The 25,412-nt window shown below is 44.0% G+C and overlaps 1 protein-coding gene across 4 annotated transcripts in view; it reads right to left on the reverse strand.

The window, feature by feature from the left end:
• The window catches only part of niban1a (niban apoptosis regulator 1a), a 26,502-nt gene extending 1,169 nt beyond the window's left edge, over window positions 1-25,333 (reverse strand). For 3 of the 4 annotated variants that reach the window (XR_006083479.1, XR_006083478.1, XM_042322444.1), the window contains exons 1-14: window positions 25,129-25,333; window positions 16,165-16,295; window positions 12,679-12,807; window positions 12,124-12,244; window positions 9,867-10,031; window positions 9,289-9,404; window positions 8,680-8,784; window positions 8,428-8,590; window positions 4,549-4,736; window positions 4,191-4,337; window positions 3,156-3,266; window positions 2,941-3,048; window positions 2,555-2,666; window positions 1-1,816 (exon numbers count right to left, since the gene is read on the reverse strand). The exon at window positions 1-1,816 is cut by the window's left edge. Coding sequence is in view for 2 of the 4 variants with exons in the window: in XM_042322444.1 (XP_042178378.1) it covers window positions 318-1,816; window positions 2,555-2,666; window positions 2,941-3,048; window positions 3,156-3,266; window positions 4,191-4,337; window positions 4,549-4,736; window positions 8,428-8,590; window positions 8,680-8,784; window positions 9,289-9,404; window positions 9,867-10,031; window positions 12,124-12,244; window positions 12,679-12,807; window positions 16,165-16,295; window positions 25,129-25,183 (3,150 nt within the window). In the remaining 2 variants the exon portion in view is untranslated. Of the gene's footprint in view, window positions 1,817-2,554; window positions 2,667-2,940; window positions 3,049-3,155; window positions 3,267-4,190; window positions 4,338-4,548; window positions 4,737-8,427; window positions 8,591-8,679; window positions 8,785-9,288; window positions 9,405-9,866; window positions 10,032-12,123; window positions 12,245-12,678; window positions 12,808-16,164; window positions 16,296-16,466; window positions 16,562-25,128 lie in introns of those variants that run through there. The other variant, XM_042322445.1, reaches the window with a different exon arrangement.
• Window positions 25,334-25,412: the final 79 nt, after the last annotated feature.

A 25,412-nucleotide genomic window follows, 5' to 3' on the forward strand; every position in this document is an offset into this window, starting at 1 on the left:
AACACAATGACAAGTGGAGATAGTTACACACAATTGCAATAGTCAATTTGATGTGTACCAATTGGCTTTTTCTTGGTCCCTAACTTGATATTCTATTTATGCCCATATCTCACTACATTAATCTTCTCAATAAACACAATTGTATATATTCATATTTTACCACTGAGATTTTATGGAAGCGTGCAGTTTTATGCTTGTGTAACAGTTCAATGTTTGTACTTGATGGTGAGGGTAACCTCAGTCAATATAGTGTTTGGGTTCGACAACGGCGAGGTTATAGTCTATAACATTTTCATACTCCTCACAATTGCAGTGATTTAAAGAATAGGGTCCTTGTCTTCATTTATTCTCTGTGTGATATCAGGCACCTCACTGGCCACCCCTCCCTCATATGGGTAGCGCTGGATTACCTCCTCCACTTCAAACACCGCCACCACCAGGTCCCGGATCTCTTTCACACAGTCCACGGCCCGGGGAGCAGGCTCAGCGGGCTCCACAGCCTGGAGGGCTTCTTTGGTGGGTTCAGCAGCGAGGGTGGCCTGAGGGTCTGGCTGGGGCTGTGGAGGGACTACATTCAAATTGGTTGCTGATGCTACGGTGGAATAAGCACCAGCAGTGACTTCAACGCTAGCTCCTCCGTTAACGCCTCCTGTTGCTTCAGAGACCGGGGGAACGGGGTTACCCTCTGATACTTCTACAGGGGGCTTGGTGGCGATACCGACTGGTGTTTCACTCACGCTGACCTCTACTGCAAGGTTAGAGGTCACAGAAATGCTACACTCCACTCCATTGCTCTGTGACACTTTGACCTTATCAGTGGGGGCTGCTGCTCTCGTGACATCATCATCACCAGGGATCTCGATGTCGGAGGGGGCAGACTCGCTCTCTGTATCATCCCCATCATCTGGGATAGCGGAGGATGAGGCTGGCACATCCTTGGTCTCTGCTGCTGCAGCAAGGCTGGCCTCTGCTGGTGGCGCAGTTACAGGCTGCTCACCACAAGAGGCCGCTACTGGGTCACTGTTAGGAGGACCGCTTTCACTCTCAGCCTCTGTCTCAGCCGCTGTCTCAGTAGTGCTGATTGTGAGTGAAGCCATGTGCTCTGCTACTGAGTCTTCAACAGCTATAGGGTCAATGACAGCTACAGGCTTGACAACACAAACAGGGACAGGGGAAGGGTCAGGGACAGGGACTGGACTGGGAGAAGGGGCTTCGCTTTGTGCTACTGTAGTTAGTACGCCTGTTACTACTGTCTTCTCCACCTCCACAGCATCTCCAGGGGTGGGCATTTTCTCTGTCTCTGTCTCAGTTAGGACAGGGGTATCCACTTGAGCTGTCTCAGTTGGTTCAGACATGTCCTCCGTTTTTGTCTCAGCCACTACAGGCGTCTCATGTGTACTGACTGTGTTCTCCACCTTGACTAGCTTCTCCACTGGAGCTGCAACAGCAGGTGCAATACTGGCCCCCAGGACCTCAATCTCTACTGTGGCCCCTGACACCGCCTCCACCTTGTTCTGCTCTGCCTTCAACACAGCACTTGGGGGGTCCCCCTGTGCACCCCCAACGAACACCAGACCGTTGCTCAGGTCAGGAGAGACAGGCTGGGCTGGTGCTGGTACCTCAGCCTGTGGCTGGGTCTCAGGCTGGGTCTGGATGAAGGTAGAGGTCTGGAGATGTGTGGGGGAGAACGGCACCCTGGCTGGGCTGCTGGGGGTGGATGGGATGGAGAGGAGACTGGAGCGGCTGGTCTGGCTCAGGGGGTCCCTGCTGTCTGTGAACAGGTTGTGTTTCTTTAGGCTGGCTGCGTCCTTCACCACTGCAGATCAAATAGATAGAGGTTTAGGTAACAGTATTAACAACAACATCATTAACAACAACAACATTAACAACATCATTAACAACAACAACAACAACATCATTAACAACAACAACATTATTAACAACAACATCATTAACGACATTAACAACAACAACAACATTAACAACAACATCATTAACAACAGCATTAACGACAACAATACCATGAACAACATTAACAACAACATCATTAACAACAACAACAACATTAAAAACAACATTAACAACATCAAAATGAACAACAACAACATTAACAACATGAACAACAACATTAACAACATGAACAACAACGTCATTAACAACATGAACATCAACGTCATTAACAACAACATGAACAACAACAACATGAACAACAACATCATTAACAACAACAACATTAACAACATGAACAACAACATGAACAACATCATTAACAACAACAAAAACGAACAACAACATCAACATCAACATCATTAACAACAACAACATTAACAACAACATTAACAATAACATTGACAACAACATTAAGAACAACATTAAGAACAACATCATTAAGAACAACAACAACAACATCATTAACAACAACAACATTAACATTGACAACATTAACAACAACAACAGTGATGTAGGTGAATAGAGAGGGTAATGCCTGAAATATGCCTTTGACATTTGAGTAAGACGAAAGTAATAATTGTCTTCTAAAATAATAACTCTGTACCTTTGCTGACTTCCTTGCCCAGACTCTGCAGCAGAATGCCCTCATAGATATTCTCCACATGGACGAAGTTGGAATAGTCTGCATCAATGAACTGTTCAAGACCCTGCAGATCCTAAAGACACAGAGACAATTATTTCCATGGGCTGTTATTTTTTAAACAGTCATGACTTTTAAGGATACTAAGAAGATGAAAAGGTGTGTGTGTGTACATTGTTTACTATACTTGTGAATATCAAAAGTTGTCACAAGAATAGTAAACCAACTAGGATCAGGGAAAATTGTAGTTTGAATGGGAATCAATTGTTGGTCCACACAAGTATAGTAAGACATAGCTGTGTGTGTGTGTGTGTGTTATGGTAAAGGGTACAGTGTGTGTATTGACTCACTGTTTTGCAGGTTGGGGCCAGGTTCTTCTTAATGTGAGGTAGAGTGATCGCCACCAAGGCCTCCTGAAAGATCCTCTTCCTCACTGTGCTGCTGTCGTAATCATATTGCTGTAACACACACACAGGTAATTAGCATATAACATGTATCTTGATCTGTGCTTGTCTCAGTGAGTTCCTCTTAATAAACAGAGGTGTAGTGGTGGATAAAAAGCTACCTTGAGCACCATGTGCCTGGACTTCTCCATGGCAGAGCCTACATTGTCTGTGCTGTTTTCTTTGGCCTTGTAGAGTAGCAGCTCAAAGGAGTACGCTGCGTTTTCAATCAGCTGAAACAGGGCACGGGGAGGAAGTTAGCCTCAGTGGCACCAGTGAAAACAAACAAAGAATAAACTGCCAGAATGTCATCTTGGTTAAATGACCCAACTGGTGCCGTAGAAATCAATGTTAGAAAGGGTTAATGAACAGTAAATGGAAGACCTGCAAACTTTAAGCTGATGACAAATGACAATGCTGCAGTTAAAGACAGAGTGAATTACTTCTGTCCCCTGATTTCTACCCACAACTAAAGAGTTATGTATGAGACAATTGAGTGTGTTGTTGTCATTGCCCCACCTTTTAAGGTCAGGCTTGGTTTATTTCTCCGATCCAATATCTCCCTATGAGCCAAGACCCAGCCTGATACCCTCTGGCAGGGCAGTATTGACCAGTCCAAAGTCTAGGTTGAAAACCAAAGGAGACCAGGCATTACTGTACCATTAGAGCCCCTAGACTTTGGAGTGGTCTGCCAGAGGAGATCAGGCTTGCAGATTCAGTGTCTCTTTTTAAATCCCTGTTGAAGACACACTTTTATAAAGATGCTTTTTATTGTGTGATTCCAATGTATGATTTGAATTAGCTATATTTTTTAATTGTCCTTCCTCCTGTATTTATTTATTTGTTTGTGCTTTTTAAAATTATTGGATGATGTGAAGCACTTTGTCACTTGTATTGAAATAAAGTTAATATTATTATTATGAACTTGGAGCTCATCAATGAATAACACAACTAACTGTCCATTACTAGTTAGATCATCAGATCAGTTAGGGCATCAGAGTTAGATCTAGTTCTGATTGATTCCCAACAACTGACACGTTGTGAGGAGCATTGATGTCTGGAGAATGTTACTAGGTCACTTAGAGAGGAATTTATGACGGTTGATCTCGAACCAGCACTGTCTGCATGCATGAGTTTGTGTGTGTGTGTGTGTGTACCTGCTGCAGGTCTATCTGGGTGCTGTGGACCAGATTGCTGATGTTGGAGAAGCCAAAACGTTCCTGCAGGTCATGCAGCTGGTCGTGGAGAGAGTTGATCCTCTGGTAACAACTCAACAGGTTGGGCTTACTCAGCTTAGCCAGGGCCTGGAGAAAGGAACGGAGGGAAGGAGAGGGGGATTAGAGGTAAAAAATGAATGACGAGGATGGGAGATAGGAAGGAGTGTGGAAAAAGGAGAGGAACGGAAAGGAAGAAATGGGTGTGAATGGGATCAGCAGAAACTCCGGGTTTGACGGTAAAGGATTTGAGAAACGATAGCTCAGACAGGATTGTTTAAGGAGGAGAGGAAGTCCGCACCTGCTTGAGTTTGTCGGTAACACCGCCCTCCTGGAAGTCCTGACACAGTTGGTCCATCTGGTTGTCACTTAGGAGCCGTGCCTCCTGGAACCCTGAGCTGATTGGTCCCATGAGCTCCTCTAGTATGGAGGCCAGGTAGGGCTGCACGCCCTCCGAACAGAACTTCTCTGCTGGCTCTGATACACTGGCTACAAGAGGAGAGAGTCATTAGCTACTCTGATACACTGGCTACAAGAGGAGAGAGGCATTAGCTACTCTGATACACTGGCTACAGGAGGAGATAATCATTAGCTTCTCTGATACACTGGCTACAGGGGGAGATCATCATTAGTTAACCTGATACACTGGCTATAGGAGGAGATAATCATTAGTTACTCTGATACACTGGCTACAGGAGGAGATAATCATTAGCTACTCTGATACACTGGCTACAGGAGGAGATCATCATTAGTTAACCTGATACACTGGCTACAGGAGGAGATCATCATTAGCTACTCTGATACACTGGCTACAGGGGGAGATCATCATTAGTTAACCTGATACACTGGCTATAGGAGGAGATAATCATTAGTTACTCTGATACACTGGCTACAGGATGAAAGAGATTCACAGATACAGTGCATTCGGTAAGTATTCAGACCCCTAGACTTTTTCCACATTTTGTTACGTTACAGCCTTATTCTAAAATGGATTGAAATGTTTTTTTTCCCTCATCATTCTACACACAATATCCCATAATGACAAAGCAAAAACAGGTGTTTAGAAATGTTTACAAATATGTTAAAAATATAAAACTGAAATATCACATTTACATAAGTATTCAGACTCTTTACTCAAGTACTTTGTTGATGCACCTTTTGCAGCCATTACAACCTCAAGTCTTCTTGGGCACACCTGTATTTGGGGAGTTATTCCCATTCTACTCTGCAGATTCTCTCAAGCTCTGTCAGGTTGGATGGGGAGCGTCACTGCACAGCTATTTTCAGGTCTCTCCAGAGATGTTCGATCGCGTTCAAGTCCGGGGTCTGGCTGGGCCACTCAAGGACATTTAGAGACTTGTCCCAAAGCCACTCCTGCCTTGTCTTGGCTGTGTGCTTAGGGTAATTTCATCAAGGATCTCTCTGTACTCTGCTTCGTTCATCTTTCCGCTCGATGCTAACTAGTCTCCCAGTCCCTGCCGCTGAAAAACATCCCCACAGCATTAAATGTCAGGAATTGTGAAAAACTGAGTTTGAAGTCGGAAGTTTACATACACCTTAGCCAAATACAAAAAAACTCAGTATTTCACAATTCTTGACATTTAATCCTAGTAAAACTTCCCTGTCTTAGGTCAGTTAGGATCACCACTTTATTTTAAGAATGTGAAATGTTAGAATAATAGTAGAGAGAATTATTTATTTCAGCTTTTATTTCTTCCATCACATTCCCAGTGGCTCAGAAGTTTACATACACTCAATTAGTATTTGATAGCATTGCCTTAAAATTGTTTAACTTGGGTCAAACATTTTGGGTAGCCTTCCACAAGCTTCCCACAATAAGTTGAGTGAATATTGGCCCATTCCTCCTGATAGAGCTGGTGTAACTGAGTCAGGTTTGTAGGCCTCCTTGCTCGCACACACTTTTTCAGTTCTGCCCACACATTTTCTATGGGATTGAGGTCAGGGCTTTGTGATTGCCACTTCAATACCTTGACTTTGTTGTCCTTAGGCTATTTTGCCACAACGTTGGAAGTATGCTTGGGGTCATTGTCCATTTGGAAGACCCATTTGCGACCAAGCTTTATCTTCCTGACTGATGTCTTGAGATGTTACTTCAATATATCCACATAATTTTCCTTCCTCATGGAGCCATCTATTTTGTGAAGTGCACCAGTCCCTCCTGCAGCAAAACACCCCCACAACATGATGCTGCCACCCCCGTGCTTCATGGTTGGGATGGTGTTCTTCGGCTTGCAAGCCTCCCCCTTTTTCCTCCAAACATAACGATGGTCATTATGGCCAAACAGTTATATTTTTGTTTCATCAGACCAGAGGACATTTATCCAAAAAGTATGATCTTTGTCCCCATGTGCAGTTGCGAACCATAGTCTGGCTTTTTATGGCGGTTTTGGAGCAGTGGCTTCTTCCTTGTTGAGCGGCCTTTCAGGTTATGTTGGTATAGGACTCGTTTTACTGTGGATATAGATGTTTTTGTACCTGTTTCCTCCAGCATCTTCACAAGGTCTTTTACTGTTGTTCTGGGATTGATTTGCACTTTTCGCACCAAAGTACGTTCATCTCTAGGAGACAGAACGCGTCTTCTTCCTGAGCGGTATGACGGCTGCGTGGTCCCATGGTGTTTATACTTGCGTACTATTGTTTGTATAGATGAACGTGGTACCTTCAGGCATTTGGAAATTGCTCCCAAGGATGAACCAGACTTGTGGAGGTCTACAATTTTTTTTTTCAGAGGTCTTGGCTGATTTCTTTTGATTTTCCCATGATGTCAAGCAAAGAGGTACTGAAGTTTGAAGGTAGGCCTTGAAGTGCATCCACAGGTACACCTCCAATTGACTCAAATGATGTCAATTAGCCAATCAGAAGCTTCTAAAGCCATGGCATCATTTTCTGGAATTTTCCAAGCTGTTTAAAGGCACAGTCAACTTAGTGTATGTAAACTTCTGACCCACTGGAATTGTGATACAGTGAAGTATAAGTGAAATAATCTGTCTGTAAACAATTGTTGGAAAAATTACTTGTGTCATGCACGAAGTAGATGTCCTAACCGATTTGCCAAAACTATAGTTTGTTAACAAGACATTTGTGGAGTGGTTGAAAAATTAGTTTTAATGACTCCAACCTAAGTGTATGTAAACTTCTGACTTCAACTGTAAATAAGGTAATTATGTTTTTAAGTTTAATAAATGACCAAACATTTCTTAAAACCTATTTTTGCTCGGTCATTATGAGGTATTGTATGTAGATTTATGAGAAAAACAACTATTTAATCAATTTTAGAATGAGGCTGTAACATAACAAAATGTGGAAGAAGTCAAGGGGTCTGAATACTTTCCAAATGCACTATTTTTGTTCATTATATTTATTTCCTGGATTCTTGACACAGCTCACTCTAATATATCTACTGCTTTACATATCATTCTTAGTATTTCTTGCTTAAATCCTTTCCGAATGCACTGTACATGCCTCAGATCACAAGCTAGGGCTAGGTAATTAGACCAAGATACAGTACAGTACTGAATCACAGTTTGAGCTCTCTCTGGTTTTCATTTATAGTGATTCTGTTCTAATAAAACCAGAATATCAAACAAGTTAGCTTAAGTGCTGCTGTCTAAGTTGGATAATTGTAACTCATTTGATGGAGGGTATTGGCATGGCTCCTGTGTAAACTCTCTGTTTTAATGGAGATCAATATTGTATAAAGCCCAGTGTTCAGAGTTATCTGACCAGGTGAGTGGCATCTGCTGACTCAACAGAGACAGTCACGCTCACAGGGAGTCAGCTAGTTATCAATGTCAACAACACTGAAAATAACAAAACAATAAGGGGATGAGTCAATAGTTAACCTGCCATGTTAGCTCTCATGTGGATGCACAGTAATAGAGGATAGCATTAGCACCTTCCCTTTCATCTCAAAGCAGTGCTCTCTCTACCTACCTCAGCTGCTGCAGCCAATAAGTACTAATAACCAGGTCCCCCAAGCACACACAGATCAATCACAATGGAATGCTTCAAGTCCTCTGCCTGACTGGCAGCATCTTTGTCTTGCAGTGAGTGAGAGCTGAAAACCCCTGACTCTCTTGCTCAATTGACCCCTATATATGGTTATAGTATAGGGGTGGATTTGGGATTGATTCTCTCTCCAGTGTTAGCAAGTAGTCACCTCGAAGCTTTCCCTCCAGGTAGGTTCTAGAGTGGAGGATCAAGTCCATATCAGAACGTATCAGCACCTCCTGCTGGCAAGCTGCTGTCTTACACTCCTCCTTCAGAACAGACAGCCCCTCCAACAGACACTCCTGCACCAGGATATAAGCTGCTTCTATTGTCTGTGGTGCAGAGGAGAGAGAGGTCAGAGGGTAAGGGTCTAAGATCATGTGTTGTAGTAGCTACTACAGAACAGAAGAGTATGACTCACAGCGAACCACACTCTCTTCCTCTCTGTCTTCTTGGCTTTCAGATGAGGCAGCATATCCTTCTCCAGAGACGGCAACAGCTCCTCCATAACCAAGTTGGCAAGTACCTGTACACACACACACAATATATATTTGTGAGCATCCTAACAAACAGTGTGTGCATATCAAACAGCTACAGTTATCCCCGCATAACCCCTGACAAACATACAAACCAGTAAGTGATACTGCAAGCCCAACTACACAACGAAACCCTCTGGGAGCAACAGCTTTACTCTTGACATTCCAGAACATTCCATACGGTACTAACTATGACGAGAGAGGTGTGAGCACACACACACACACACACACACACACACAAATAAGTGAATGCGGAGGTGTGTGAGTGCAGTAGGACAATGGTAGCCTCCTAGCAGAAATACTTTAACTCAACTTCCTGGTAGTCTTTCCAGCTATTACAAATGTCCCCTGATCACACAATGGCCCAATTATACTGCCATCAACTAACAGGATGGAGATTCCATTCCTATAGTGCCTTTAAAGGAGAGAGAGAGAGATGTTCAAGGGTATAAGTATTCAATGTGTGTTTAAAGCAGAACCAGGCTGTAATCTACCCTGACATCACTGCCAATCAGCATGTTCCAGGAGTCATAACGGCCCTTCTCTTGTCTGTAGAGGTGGACCGCCTTGAGGAAGGCCTGCACCTCAACCGTCTTCTTCTTTAGGAAGTCTGAGAGAGAGCGAGAGAGAGAGAGAGAGCGAGAGAGATGGAGAGAGAGAGATGGATGGAGAGACAATGGTAGAAAGAAGTGTAAGACAGAGGAAAGAAATGTGTGATGCTTGTCTTTTAAGAAGGAAGTCACGCCTGAGTTGTGTTCCAATTCCCTTCTTGTCTCCACAAAGTGTGCACTTACAAAACATTGGGTTGGTGAAAACACGGGCCAGAGGGAGCTTCCACCATATCCCATACACACGAGAGAGGGGGTGAGTGAGTGAGTGAGTGCACACTTCAGAGGGAAGGGTAGAGAATTGCAGCCCCAGGCTTAGTTCTACCTGAGCTTTGTGTTTGCTCTCCTCCCTCAGGAGACCGTACATGAAAATGCGATTTAAAATACACTTATGGATCTTTGCTTCAGTGCTGGTGTGGCGAGCCTGCTACCATGGTAACCGTTTGTTCTGGCTGGTTAGTTACCTTGGTTCTGGTGACGGATGCAGTCAGAGAGGATGGAGAGGAAAGCATCTTGACGAGCCTCCTGTCGGAAGCAGAAGTAGTAATCTCTACGGTACGGAAGCCTGAGGTACACAGGGAACTGTCCAGGCATGCCGATTGTAGGAGGGGCAAACTCCTCCTTCACATCTGCAATGGAAACACACACACACCACCCTGCTGGTCATACAGTACACACACACACACACCATCCTGCTGGTCATACAGTACACACCATCCTGCTGGTCATACAGTACACACACACACCATCCTGCTGGTCATACAGTACACACAGACACACCATCCTGTTGGTCATAGAGTACACACACACACCATCCTGCTGGTCATACAGTACACACACACCACCCTGCTGGTCATACAGTACACACACACACCATCCTGCTGGTCATACTGTACACACACACACACCATCCAGCTGGTCACAGTACACACACACACACCATCCTGCTGGTCATACAGTACACACACACACACCATCCTGCTGGTCATACAGTACACACACACCATCCTGCTGGTTATACAGTACACACACACACACCATCCTGCTGGTCATACAGTACACACACACCATCCTGCTGGTCATACAGTACACACACACACCATCCTGCTGGTCATACAGTACACACACACCATCCTGCTGGTCATACAGTACACACACACCATCCTGCTGGTCATACAGTACACACACACACACCATCCTGCTGGTCATACAGTACACACACACACACACACACCATCCTGCTGGTCATACAGTACACACACACCTACACAATGTGATCTCAAGCTACTGTTACACCCAAACTGGGATGTCTAGCTATTAGTATCACACATATCATGCTGGGCGATAGCATGGGACTTATGACACACATACACACACGTATGCATGCACACACACATGCCAGCCTGCCTGGTTTTGCTAGACAACTAGAAGAACACGCTGGCTATTCCAAAGGATGAAACAGTGTCACGACTTCGGCCGAAGTTGGTCCCTCTCCTTCTTCGTTCGGCGGGCGACGTCACCGGCTTTCTAGACACCACCGATCCATGTTTCATTTTCGTTTTGTTTTGTCTTGATCATACACACCTGGTTTCCATTACATTAATTATGTTCCTTATTTAACCCTCTGATTTCCCTCTCTGTTTTGTGTGTTATTGTTTGTCATGTGGGTTCTTGTTGTTTGTGCTTTGGATTATTGTGTTTGTTCCTTGTTGGAATCTTACCTATTGTTGAGTACATTTTGGATTATTACTCAGAACTGTGTCCTGCGCCTGACTCTGCATTTTTATTTTATTTTACCAACGACCTCACAAACAGCTGATGATCAGGTGTGTATTTTTAAGTTAGTGTTCATCTCTCGTGAGAAAATATATGATCAGATGTGCTACAGAACACAGTATTTATTTCCATCTGGCCATATTTTACAGGAGGTAACGCTGCTTCTCCCAAAGTAGCTTGGACTAAAAAATGAAAACCCACTCACTGTGCTCTCTACACGGCTAAAATAAGTTGAGGTGGGAGTTTGGGCAACAACAAAGTATTAGACAGAAATATGGCAACTTTCAAAAGAATTGTTCGGCATGGCAACAGAGACCAAATGAAATAATCTCCCAACAGTCAAACACACGCTGTATCAGTGTTCAGGTGTATTATCGGTCCGGTTTTATGAAGACTGGTTTCTCTATGCTTCTGTGTCCCAGTAGGCAGGTTTGGGGCGGCAGGGTAGCCTAGTGGTTAGAGCGTTGGACTAGTAACCGGAAGGTTGCAAGTTCAAACCCCCGAGCTGACAAGGAAAAAATCTGTTGTTCTGCCCCTGAACAGGCAGTTAACCCACTGTTCCTAGGCCATCATTGAAAATAAGAATTTGTTCTTAACTGACTTGCCTAGTTAAATAAAGGTTAAAAAAAAGAAGGTTTGAACACCCTTTGGGACAGACTGTATTTGCATTGGAATTCCACTGGACAAGTAGAACTAGAGAATCCATAGAGACTGAAATAAACAGATTTGTCTAGTGAGTGTGTAATGTTGTGTAGCAACACAGAGAGTGTGTAACCTAACCTACACACACTATCTACAGAGTGTATATAGTCAGTATATGTCATAATATAGCTGGTAATAAAGAGGCACAGTATCGGTAGTCAGTTTTGTTTACTTACTGTAACTCAACTCAATGTCATACACATGGTTGCCCACAACAGACAACCTTCTACATGATCTACTCACAGTTGGTTTCAGAAACAGGGAAGCATTGGTCCACCATGGCCATGTACTTCTCCTCTGTGGTGAGCACAGTGCCTCCTGTTGGTAGCAGCTTGTGGAGCGGGGGCACGCCCTTCACAAAGGTCTGGAACAGAACAGTCATTAGGGCTACTGGATCTTTTTCTGTTATTTATATAGCTAAAGTATTCATTTTCCGTATGCCACCTATTCACCCATTCAGATAAAATGTTGCCCAATGACTATGTCCTATCTCAGGGTTCCCCAACTGGCAGCTCGTGGGCCCAAATATATACATATATATTTTTATTTTGGAAATCTGTTCCATAGTATTCCCATGGTCATATACAAATGTAAGGTTTGAAATGATGATGTTTTAGTCCAATATTATCTCTGTTTGGCTTCTTGTGGTCAATTTGCAGTCTACAAATGATTTGTAATTATGTTCCAGCCCCCTGACAATCCACTGAATAATTGTTTTTCCTGCATCTGAATCTAGTTGATGGTCCCAGTCCTATATCATGGCTGTTAATAAGACTGTCATAAGAGCGTCCTGCTCACCTCAAAGCTGTCGTGACACTCCAGGCAGTAGTTGGCGCGAACCACCATGTATCTCTCCTTCCACTTCCGGGTATAATCAAAATGGAGGACCTGTTCCTCATACAGCACCTCCCCTGCCTTCGGAGGACCCTGAATAAACAAAGAGATGATGTCATGATGCCATGTCCATCTCCTCAGTGGTAATCAAATCAAAGTTTGAGGCGAAAATGCTTATTTTACTAGCTCCTAACAATGCAGTAAAATGTCAAACAAGTATAAAAATAATCAAAACGACAACAAGAAATCGTGAAATGTTGGGAATGAATCCAAATAGCAGTAATCCAAATGTAATCTATACGTATGTACACCGTATGAATTTACGGAATAAATACTAAGAATGATATGGAAAGCAGTAGATATATTAGAATGAGCTATGTCAAGAATCCAGTACACACAATATCCTGTAATGACTAAGCAAAAACAGGTTTTATAAATTTTTACAAATTTATAAAAGAATAAAAACGGATATATCACATTTCCATAAGTATTCAGACCCTTTACTCAGTACTTTGTTGAAGCACCTTTGGCAGTAATTACAGCCTCAAGTCTTCTTGGGTATGACTCTACAAGCTTGGCACACCTGTATTTGGGGGGTTTCTCCCATTCTTCTCTGCAGATCCTCTCAAGCTCTGTTAGATTGGATGAGGAGCATTGCTGCACAGCTATTTTCAGGTCTCTCCAGAGATGTTTGATCAGGTTCAAGTCCGGGCTCTGGCTGGCCCACTCAAGGACATTCAGAGACTTGTCTCGAAGCCACTCCTGCATTGTCTTGGCTGTGTGCTTAGGGTCATTGTCCTGGTGGAAGGTGAACCTTCACCCCAGTCTGAGGTCCTGAGCACTCTGGACCAGGTTTTCATCAAGGATCTCTCTATACTTTGTTCCGTTCATCTTTCCCTCGATCCTGACTAGTCTCCCAGTCCCTGCCGCTGAAAAACATCTCCACCGCATGGTGTTGCCATCACCATGCTTCACCGTAGGGATGGTGCCAGGTTTCCTCCAGACGTGATGCTTGGCATTCAGGACGAAGAGTTCAATCTTGGTTACATCAGACCAGAGAATCTTGTTCTTTAGTTGCCTTTTGGCAAACTCCAAGCGGGCTGTCATGTGCCTTTTACTGAGAAGTGGCTTCCGTCTGGCCACTCTATCATAAAGGCCTGCTTGGTGGAGTGCTGCAAAGATGGTTGTCCTTCTGGAAGGTTCTCCCATATCCACAGAGGAACTCTGGAGCTCTGCCAGAGTGACCATCGGGTTCTTGGTCACCTCCCTGAACAAGGCTGAGGAGTATTTCTGTCTGTAATAAAGCCCTTCTGATTGGCTGGGCCTGGATCCCCAGTGGATGGGTCAGCCTCTCAAGTGGGTGGGCCTATGCCCTCCCAGGCCCACCCATGGCTGCGCCCCGGCCCAGTCATAAGAAATCCATAGATTAGGACTGAATTAATTTATTTAAATTTACTGATTTCCTTACTGTATGTGAACTGTAACTCAGTGAAATTGTTGCATGTTGCATTTACATTTTTGTTGACTATAAATATGCAGTGTGTATGAACAGTGTAACTAAAATGCAATGTACAGCAGTATAAATAATAGAATGAGCTGTCGAGAATACAGTATATAAATACACGCTACAAAACCCCATGGCAAAATGGATAGAACTGCAGGAATTTAAGTCACTGAAGACTGGTCCCTTTAATAATGTTTACAGTATATACAGTATAGATACAAATTAGTGGATACACCTGTCAGCCACACCCGTTGCTGACAGGTGTATAAAGCTGAGCACATAGCCATGCAATCTCCATAGACAAACATTGACAGTAGAATGGTCTTACTGAAAAGCTCAGGGACTTTCAATGTGGCACCGTCATAGGATGCCACCTTTCCAACAAGTCAGTTCATCAAATTTCTGCCCTGCTAGATTTGCCCCGGTCAACTGTAAGTGCTGTTATTGTGAAGTGGAAACATCTAGGAGCAACAATGGCTCAAATTTAAAAAAAATAAATGCCTGACAGCTTGAAAGACGTTTTGGACACTACAGTGAAAATGGTTCAGCAAGGCCCCTGAACTCTCGTGTATTTTCTGAACTATGCAATGATATGGGCAGCGACCATGTAACGCTTTTACAACATACAGAAGTGCGCTGGTTATCAAGGGGCAAAGTATTGACACGTTTTTTTGAATTGAGAGACGAGCTTAAAGTTGTCTTTACTGACCATCATTTTCACTTGTCTGACCGCTTACATGATGACGAGTTTCTCACACGACTGGTCTACCTGTTTTTTTCTCACCTGAATGATCTGAATCTAGGATTTACAAGGACTCTCTGCAACTATATTCAATTTGCGGGACAAAATTGAGGCTTTGATTAAGAAGTTGGAGCTCTTCTCTGTCTGCATTAACAAGGACAACACACAGGTCTTTCCATTGTATGATTTGTTGTGTGCAGATGAACTCAAGCTTACAGACAAGGTCATATGTGATATTGCGAAGCACCTGAGTGAGTTGGGTGCGCAATTACACAGGTACTTTCCCAAAATGGATGACACAAACAACTGGATACGTTATCCCTTTCATGCCCTGGCTCCAGTCCACTTACCGATATCTGAAAAAGAGAGCCTCATCGAAATTGCAACAAGCGGTTCTGTGAAAATGTTATTTAATCAAAAGCCATTGCCAGATTTCTGGATTGGGCTGCGCTCGGAGTATCCTGCCAGGCAATTCGCACTGTTAAGACACTGATGCCCTTTGCAACCACGTACCTATGTGAGAGTGGCCCTCACTAGCATGAAAACTAAATACAGGCACAGACTGTGTGGAGAAAATCATTTAAGACTGAGACTCTCCAATACAACCCAACATTTGCAGAGTTATGTGCATCCTTTCAAGCACACCATTCTCATTAACCTGTGGACAGTTATTCACAATTTTTGATTAACAAATAAGGTTTTATATGTAAGATGGTTAAACTAAAGCGCAAAATGATTGATTCTTTTTATATTATTGTATGTGCCCTGGTCCTATAAGAGCTCTTTGTCACTTCCCACAAGCCAGGTTGTGACAAAAACTCAAACTCATTCTTATGTTTAATAAATGTATAGTATAGTGTGTGTGTGGCAGGCTTACAATGATGGCAAAAAACAACACTTGAGAGTAAGCTGTCCCTGGTGCTAGAGGGGGTACAGCTGGAGGTTGAATGTTTAAAGGGGTACAGGATTATAAAAGGTTTGGGAACCACTGTGTCAGACCAACGTTGAACCGTCCTTAGCATTGGTGCTTCCCGCTTAAGTTTCTGCCTTTTGGCAGGGAGGAGCAGAATGGAGGTGTGATCCGATTTGCCGAAGGGAGGGTGGGGGAGGACCTTGTAGCTGTCCTGGAAGGGAGGCGTGTTCTCTCTACATCAATGGAGAGATCCATTGAACACACACACACACACACACAAAACCTCCTTACCCTTTGTTTGAGGAGCTGTTTTATTTTCTCTTTCTGTTGCTCCAGCTCATCCTGGACTTGGGAGAAGAAGACCACAGAGTACTGTCTCCTGTAGTGGGGACTGAACTCCTTCAGCTCTGCCTCCGCACAACCTATTAACAACAACACACAGACATACCGTAACTATTAGCATTATACAGTAGTAGCAGATAACAGAAATAGCTATGGTAATTCGGTCTAGGGGGTAGTATTAGTAAGGAAGTGGACAGGGAAGATAAGAACAAACAAAGAGCAGGAAAAGGAGAAGTTCTGATGAGGCTTACTTCATAGACCTTGATTCAGCCTTAAAACTCCTGTGCCTCTGACTGTAACTCCCGCTTTGCTCATCAGTATTTTTCCACTGTGAGCTCTGCCCGTACCGTATCGTCTTACACAACACCTAGACTGCCAGGGAAGTCACTCAAGCCCTTCACACTGACAGACACAAACCAGGTGACATCATAGGGACTGTAGCCTATGTAGGGAATCACAGCACACAGAGCTTAGAGACCACATACGGCAGTCGTTACTGTTCATTACACCCCCTCTATCTCTCCTCTCTCTTTCGCTCTTTCTCTCTCTTGCTCTCTTTCTCTCTGACTAAGGGTTGCATGAGTAAGTAATTGGGTGTATGTACTGGCCCAATCAGACTGTCTTTCTCTGTGCAGAGGGCCATGCGGTGCTCCAGTCCAAGGCCACCAGACTACCCTCTCAGCATCAAGCAGATCCCTTACACACACACACACACACACACACACACACACACACACACACACGCTGCTCTACCTCTCTCTGCTGACTGTCAGATCAGACGACTACACACAAACAGTCTCCCATTTCACTTTAGTTTCCACTAAATCATTCCCAGGCAGATCCATGAATATGGATCTAGTTCTGTGGAAAAGCAAAACAGACGGATAGAGGTATGGAGGGCCTGTGACTCTGTCAATAACAGCATCCTTGCCCAGAGATATTAGTGCTACAGGTCTCAGAGATCATATTGCTGAACAAGACTATCTAGATGTAATGAGTGTGTCTGTAATGAGTGTGTCTGTTGACTGCACTGTCATTACCTCAATGTGTAATAGCAGGATGTGTTACAGAAGATACGGAGTGTGTGACCACAGAGCTCAGTGTATCACTATGGAAACAGTGATGTTTCATTTTTGAAAAACCTGCGACGGTACAGAACAGCTAAACCCCTCTTTTACCTACTACAGTACAGAACAGCTAACCCCCTCCTCTACCTACTACAGTACAGAACAGCTAACCCCCTCCTCTACCTACTACAGAACAGCTAACCCCCTCCTCTACCTACTACAGTAGAGAACAGCTAACCCCCTCCTCTACCTACTACAGTAGAGAACAGCTAACCCCCCCCTCCTCTACCTACTACAGTACAGAACAGCTAACCCCCTCCTCTACCTACTACAGTACAGAACAGCTAACCCCCTCCTCTCTACCTACTACAGAACAGCTAACCCCTCCTCTACCTACTACAGAACAGAACAGCTAACCCCCTCCTCTACCCTACTACAGAACAGCTAACCCCTCCTCTACCTACTACAGTACAGAACAGCTAACCCCCTCCTCTACCTACTACAGTACAGAACAGCTAACCCCTCCTCTACCTACTACAGAACAGAACAGCTAACCCCCTCCTCTACCTACTACAGAACAGCTAACCCCCCCCTACCCTACTACAGAACAGCTACTACCTACTAGAGAACAGCTAACCCCCCTCCTACTACCTACTACAGTAGAGAACAGCTAACCCCCTCCTCTACCTACTACAGTACAGAACAGCTAACCCCCTCCTCTACCTACTACAGAACAGCTAACCCCCTCCTCTACCTACTACAGTACAGAACAGCTAACCCCCTCCCCCCTACAGAACCTCTACCTACTACAGAACAGCTAACAGAACAGCCCTCCTCTACCTACTACAGTAGAGAACAGCTAACCCCTCATCTACCTACTACAGTACAGAACAGCTAACCCCCTCTACCTACTACAGTACAGAACAGCTAACCCCCTCCTCTACTTACTACAGTACAGCTAAACCCTCCTCTACCTACTACAGAACAGCTAAACCCCTCCTCTACCTACTACAGTACAGAACAGCTAACCCCCTCTACCTACTACAGTACAGAACAGCTAACCCCCTCCTCTACTTACTACAGTACAGCTAACCCCTCCTCTACTTACTACAGTACAGCTAAACCCCCTCCTCTACCTACTACAGAACAGCTAAACCCCTCCTCTACCTACTACAGTACAGAACAGCTAACCCCCTCCTCTACTTACTACAGTACAGAACAGCTAAACCCCTCCTCTACTTACTACAGTACAGAACAGCTAAACCCCTCCTCTACCTACTACAGTACAGAACAGCTAACCCCCTCCTCTACCTACTACAGTACAGAACAGCTAAACCCCTCCTCTACCTACTACAGTACAGAACAGCTAACCCCTCCTCTACCTACTACAGTACAGAACAGCTAAACCCCTCCTCTACCTACTACAGTACAGAACAGCTAAACCCCTCTTTTACCTACTACAGTACAGAACAGCTAAACCCCTCCTCTACCTACTACAGTACAGAACAGCTAACCCCCTCCTCTACCTACTACTACAGAACAGCCCCCTCCTCTACCTACTACAGTACAGAACAGCTAACCCCCTCCTCTACCTACTACAGTACAGAACAGCTAACCCCCTCCTCTACTTACTACAGTACAGAACAGCTAACCCCTCCTCTACCTACTACAGTACAGAACAGCTAACCCCCTCCTCTACCTACTACAGTACAGAACAGCTAAACCCCTCCTCTACCTACTACAGTACAGAACAGCTAAACCCTCTTTTACCTACTACAGTACAGAACAGCTAAACCCCTCCTCTACCTACTATAGTACAGAACAGCTAACCCCTCCTCTACCTACTACAGTACAGAACAGCTAACCCCCTCCTCTACCTACTACAGTACAGAACAGCTAACCCCTCCTCTACCTACTACAGTACAGAACAGCTAACCCCTCCTCTACTTACTACAGTACAGAACAGCTAACCCCTCCTCTACCTACTACAGTACAGAACAGCTAACCCCCTCCTCTACCTACTACAGTACAGAACAGCTAAACCCCTCCTCTACCTACTAAAGTACAGAACAGCTAAACCCCTCTTTTACCTACTACAGTACAGAACAGCTAAACCCCTCCTCTACCTACTATAGTACAGAACAGCTAACCCCCTCCTCTACCTACTATAGTACAGAACAGCTAAACCCCTCTTTTACCTAAAGTACAGAGCAGAGCCTCACATTATCCATTCAGCTTGGTCCTGCATCATCAACTTTTAAGCTAAAATGTGGATTTAAAAAATATATATTTATGAAATTCCTCCTGTATTCCCTTCCAGCCCGGACGAAATAGAGGACAAAAATGCGTTGATGGAAGTTGGATAATGGTGAAATTATTAGAGTGCACGTGTTGAGAGCTCATTATTTGCAACAGTGTGACACAAGTCAATATTATCCAGGACAGGGTATCTGATGTTATTCACTTAACTGTATCAATAACCAAGAGAGAGAAAGAGAGACAGAGAGATCAACATCTTCAGTGGAACTTCCCCCCCATGAGGCATTGTTGTTTTTTCCTCAGGTCTCCGCTGTTAAACAATAACCTAGTTGAAGGTAGTTCCGTCTCCTCTCTCTGTGTGCCCTAACAAGGCCATTTCCCCACTGATCACTGCAGTGCTTATCAGACTAAAGTCTCCCTTCCTCATATCCACATTCCTCTGGCTACGGCACTCACAGAGTGGATATCCTGCAACATAGAGCCATGACCCAACCCGTAACATTGTTTGCTCCCATTTCATTCAAGATGCTTGTGTGTGTGTGTGTGTGTGTGTGTGTGTGTGTGTGTGTGTGTGTGTGTGTGTGTGTGTGTGTGTGTGTGTGTGTGTGCGCATTTATCTGTGTGGATGCAGTCGTGTGTGGATGCAGTAGTGTGTAAATGAACGGATTGTCTACGTTGTATCAAACTAATGATGTAACTCTGAGTGATCTGACTCAGAGTTACATATAATACAAGTGTACTATAATACCACCTGACCTGGTGCCAATGCATGGGGAACTGAAGAGGAAGTATCTGTTTCATGCTTGAAACATGTTTTATTTTGGCTGCAATTACACTGAGGCTGGATGTGTCAACCAGTTTGAGGTGTGAGCGGTACCCATCTTCAGGAGTGAAGCAGCGGTCTAAGGCACTGCATTTCAGTGCTAGAGGCGTCACTACAGACCCTGGTTCGATTCCAGGCTGTATCACAACTGGCCATAATTGGGAATCCCACATGGCGGCGCACAATTGGCCCAGCATCGTCTGGGTTAGGGGAGGGTTTGTTCTTGACTGACGTGCCTAGTTAAATAAAGGTTCAATAAATTAAATAAAAACATATTCAGGAGTGTGTAGTGTTTGTGTTGGGGCAGGCTGGAAGAGCAGGACTCTCCAGTGAAACAGGGCTTACTGTGCTGAAGGACTCTTCCACTGAACACTCGTACCATAGCGCACAGTCTCAGGCAGACCTAACACAAGGGGTGCATGTTTTGGTCTTTGCCCGAGCGCTATACAGGTGATCAAATAATCAAAGCTTGATGATTAGTTGATTATTTGAATTAGCTGTCTAGTGCTCAGGCAAAAAACAAAATGTGTACCCCTTGGGGATAAGCTGAGCTAGGCTATATGACACCTATATGACACCTCTCCAGTGCTCTGTATACTTTTAAGCCCAACGCGGGAGGCTGAAAAAATACTTAGTGGTCGCCAAAGTTCCGGAGCATGTCTTTAACATCCTCCAACACATGATCCATACAACCTATAAAGCCATTCTCTGTAGACCAGACTGTAAAGATGCTGATCGCCAGGCCTGCTTGCCATTCAGGTCACAAGCAGTAAAAGTTCATGTTTATGTCACGTCACTATGTGAGCAGCGTTCTAAAGACCATATGTTCAGTCTCTTAAGTAGTGTGTGTTGGTGTGTGTGTGTGTGTGTGTCAACGAGACAGTCTTCTAGTCACTCCCCCCTGCTGGTTGCTAACAGCCTTTCACACAGCATTTGCGTGTCTGCTGTGCTTCGAAAGGGAAAATACTAATAAACAAATGTTGGTGGTGGTTTTAAATATTGAGCGCCCAACAATCAGCAGACCAACCCAGAGCAGGGTCATAGGCAGGAGGTTACACCTGTGTGTTAATGGTGTTGTGTTGTTGGATGGCAAGCTCAACAGGCTATACCATTACATCGCCCATCCACAACCCCATTCATCACCCCATTATGTAAAGGAGCTTCTTCAACCTAGTTCTGTGGAGTAGGTGTTGTCACGGTGAAAAGGGTTTTGTGTTCCGATGAGATTATTTGAATTTTTAGAGGGAGTTTTTTTGGGGATGTGGGTTTGGCTCAATTTGCAGAGCATTGGCACACATACACAAACACACAAACACACACACACACACACACACACACACACACACACACACACAATAAACTGAGTCTGTGCTGCTTTACTGGTGACCTCAGTGATGTATGTGATAGGAACATGCTTTCCCTACAGGCTTCTTCGGCAGTAGTAGTGTGTGTGCCTGTGGGAGGGCTGTGAAATGACATCAGGGAGCCAAGGGATGCTGGGATTCATGAGTGTTATAACAATATAACGTCATCATCGATATTGATGGACTGCCAGAAGCAAGTCCAATATTTCCCCATGGAAGAAATTTCTGGCTCTACACTGTTTAATATAAGACATGACTAGGGCGTTGTGCAATTCCATCCACTGCCTGTGTGTGTGTTATGTATTGTACTGTATGTGTGTGTAACACTACTTGATACCACAAGAAGTGTTACTGCCATAGGTTAACTATCATAACCTGGTCCTGCAGTATTACGGAGGTCTGGGGTTGAAGCTGTAACATAGCTTTTTATGAACCATGACTCAAAACAACTTCTAACAACTAGTCACTGTCATTCAAAGTACTAACTGACCTAAACCTGGGCATTGAACATGGGAATGTGTCTAGTGTTTTAGCAGGACCACAGATAGAACAATGAGACAGATAGTTCACCAGATGTATAAATGTGAAGCATCCGCTTGGCGTTTCCACTCACTACCAAATATGGTAGTGGGAAAGCCCAGTGGCCAGCAGTGGGAGAAAACGGAACGAGATGGATTTTGGCTGGCATTCTGCAAATTTTCTCATCAATAAAACATTTGATCTCAATACAGTTTTCTGTTTCCAAAACTGAATCAGCATTACCCTTTTCCAAAGTTTAAAAACATTGCGTTGTTTAGAAGGAGTGAAAAGGCAAATTGAACTATATGCACAAGCGCAATTTACAGAGTAGGCGTTCCGAAATGGTAATATGTAAATATGTGCTAGAATGTGCCAATAGGATCTCGCTAGCTCGTGCTTGGCTCTGCCCACCTCCTTGTATGTTCGGCCCGCTATGACTCATTTGTTTCCATTTGAAACGACAGGCTGTGGTCTATCTTGGTATAGTTCTAAAAATCTTTGGCAGTACCACACAGTGGCATCATACTAACAAAAACACAGCTTGCCTGTGTGGAATACATACATTTTCTTCATTTTCTTCTTCATACCAGCCGACATCCCTTTCATGTGTTGCCCCATAGAAGAGGATTTACTGCGTCATTGTAGTTTGGCTTGGTTCTATCAGATAAAAACAGCCACTTTCATTTATAACAACCATAGTTGCTACTGCACACGGAACTCAACCATACCATGACACAATTCAATAGTCAGACATCGTGCAGAAACTCTTTGCCATTCAAACTGGAAGCTTGATGGCTCAATGTTTGTATGGGAGTTGATTTGTCTTTCTTTGTTTAATACACAGCGCTGACCACTCAGTCAACAAGCCTGAATAAACAACAGGTGGGCTTGCTAGCAGCGCTGCTTAGTCTCTGCAAAAACACTCTAGCTTGAGCCAAGCGTTTGAATATCTCAGAGATTGTGTCATTCCAGCTGGGGGAAACTGGCAACAGCAGAATAATGGCAAGCTGACTATTCATTCAAAGAGAAATAATGCCTGCTAAAAAAAAATTACTTCCTGGAAAAGCAAAAGCTCTAATAATAATGTATCCTGTATTTCTGTGCAATTGGTCATGTTTACATGTTTTGTGTCCTGAGCTCAGAGGACCATGAAGCTCTAGAGTTTACAGGCCAATCACACGCCAGTTCAAGTGGCCCAAGGATATGGTTTTCATTTGACTCTGTGCTTTTCATAGGCAGCAGCAGCAGCATATGCTCTCTGACTGATTCAGTGTTCATTGTCAGTGATGATTGTCCATGTATATTGATATCATGGATCACACACATTGCAGTAATTCAGAAGTCAGTTATGTTCTGGAGGGAGCCCGGCTCTGTGACAGTCAGGTAACTGTATATAGTGTCACCTCAGATATTGTTCTTCAGACTTCATCTGACAATTAAAATGAATTCAACATCTTCAAGACTCTTGAGAAGGGTAATGATGACACTTAGTAATGAGAGAAGCTTCATTCTATCGGGTAGGGTTGTCTGTTAGTGAATCATGTACTACCATACAGACACACTCACAACAGGGTGGAACCCACACACCCACAGACAATTCATGGTAATGGAATCACTAGCTCAAACAACTAACCCTGTCTGTACCACTGCCACCCAAATTTGGCCTCTGAGGCTTTTGTTGGAGGAGTAAGGAACGTTATCAGAATGAAAAGAGGCATCATCGCTTTGGACAGTGTTATTATTCATATCGGATGATTGTTAATGGTAGAGAATGACATGGCTAAGCACTTTCCATTAGCACCTGCCGCCAAACACACACACACAGAAACACACACACACACACACACACAAACACACACACACACACACAGAAACACACACACACACACACACACACACACACACAGTGAATGAGAAATGCATCATCCTTTGTACACTGTCCCACCCCTATGTTTCTCAATAGTCACCACAGTAACCTGAAGAGAGGTAGAAAGGTAAAACAGGTCCAGTCACTTTTTGACTACTTCTCATTTTTCAGCTGCCTGCAGGGCTAGAATGACTGGACTGACCTGATAAAGCACTGCCAGATACACCTGGACAGACGGACAGACAGGACAGGAAGGCGTGCGGGCGGGACTGACGGACGGACAGACAGACCCTATGCTGTTACTGTATAATTCCCATGACATGAAAGTTAAAGTATGTCTTTGCTGTCAAATATCTAGGCTACTGATATAACATGATGCAGGCTACAGCCACATCTGACCAGACAGTGTAGCGATCATCCAGGATGATCCTAACACCAGACGGTGTAGTTATGATCCTACATTCCATCCATTTTTTAAATGTGAGATCTTTCTCAGATGACATTGACAATGCATTTTGTTATTTGCTCATTTTACACGGTAGACTAGGGTCATCTCAAGTGTCATTCAAAAATGTACACTGAATCATCCCTATGCTATGTCTCATAGCATGTTGCACATTTCACATTTCACAAAATATTATGCTTTTTAGGCTATTCCAATGTGTGTCGTCCCCCGTCCCCTTAAAAAGTCCATGATTTGATTTGAATATCTGTCTTTTCCTGAACAAACATGAGGTAAAAATATTATATGATAAAAAGAAAAACGGGTTCCACGAGTTCAAATCTATTCTGTCAAAGACCAAATCAAGCTAGTAGCCTAAGCTATGTGACAGTGTGAATCGTGAAGTAAAAAAAAGTTTAATAAATTGTTTTGTCAAATTTTGTCAATGGAAAACAGAGTGGCATAATCTTACCATAAGCTTACCGTCTCCAGTAAATGTTTACCGCGCTAACGCGTCTATAGTGGAGCGAAAGGTAAGAGCTCACATAATCATTTGAAAAAGCGTCCTTTACCTCTTATGTAGTTGGATTTACTTTCATCCAGGAGACTGGACGGTGATATCCCCATGGTGGCGAGCTGATGTGGACAAGGGTCTACTCTCTGCACGTTGGGTTAACTCCGGTGTAGTCTCTCGTATCAATCGCTGCGTCGCACAGTGTAGATGCCTCGCTCTCCTTCTCTCTCCCAGCGACTGTCATTCAATGCCAGCTGTTATTGTGAACTCCCCATCCCACAAACGCTACTTCCTCGTTCTCGTTAATTCTTTGGACCCTATGCCACTGGCCTTAGCACACAC

The sequence above is a fragment of the Oncorhynchus tshawytscha genome, linkage group LG05 (assembly GCF_018296145.1).
Source record: "Oncorhynchus tshawytscha isolate Ot180627B linkage group LG05, Otsh_v2.0, whole genome shotgun sequence".
In the NCBI taxonomy this organism is placed as follows: Eukaryota; Metazoa; Chordata; class Actinopteri; order Salmoniformes; family Salmonidae; genus Oncorhynchus; species Oncorhynchus tshawytscha.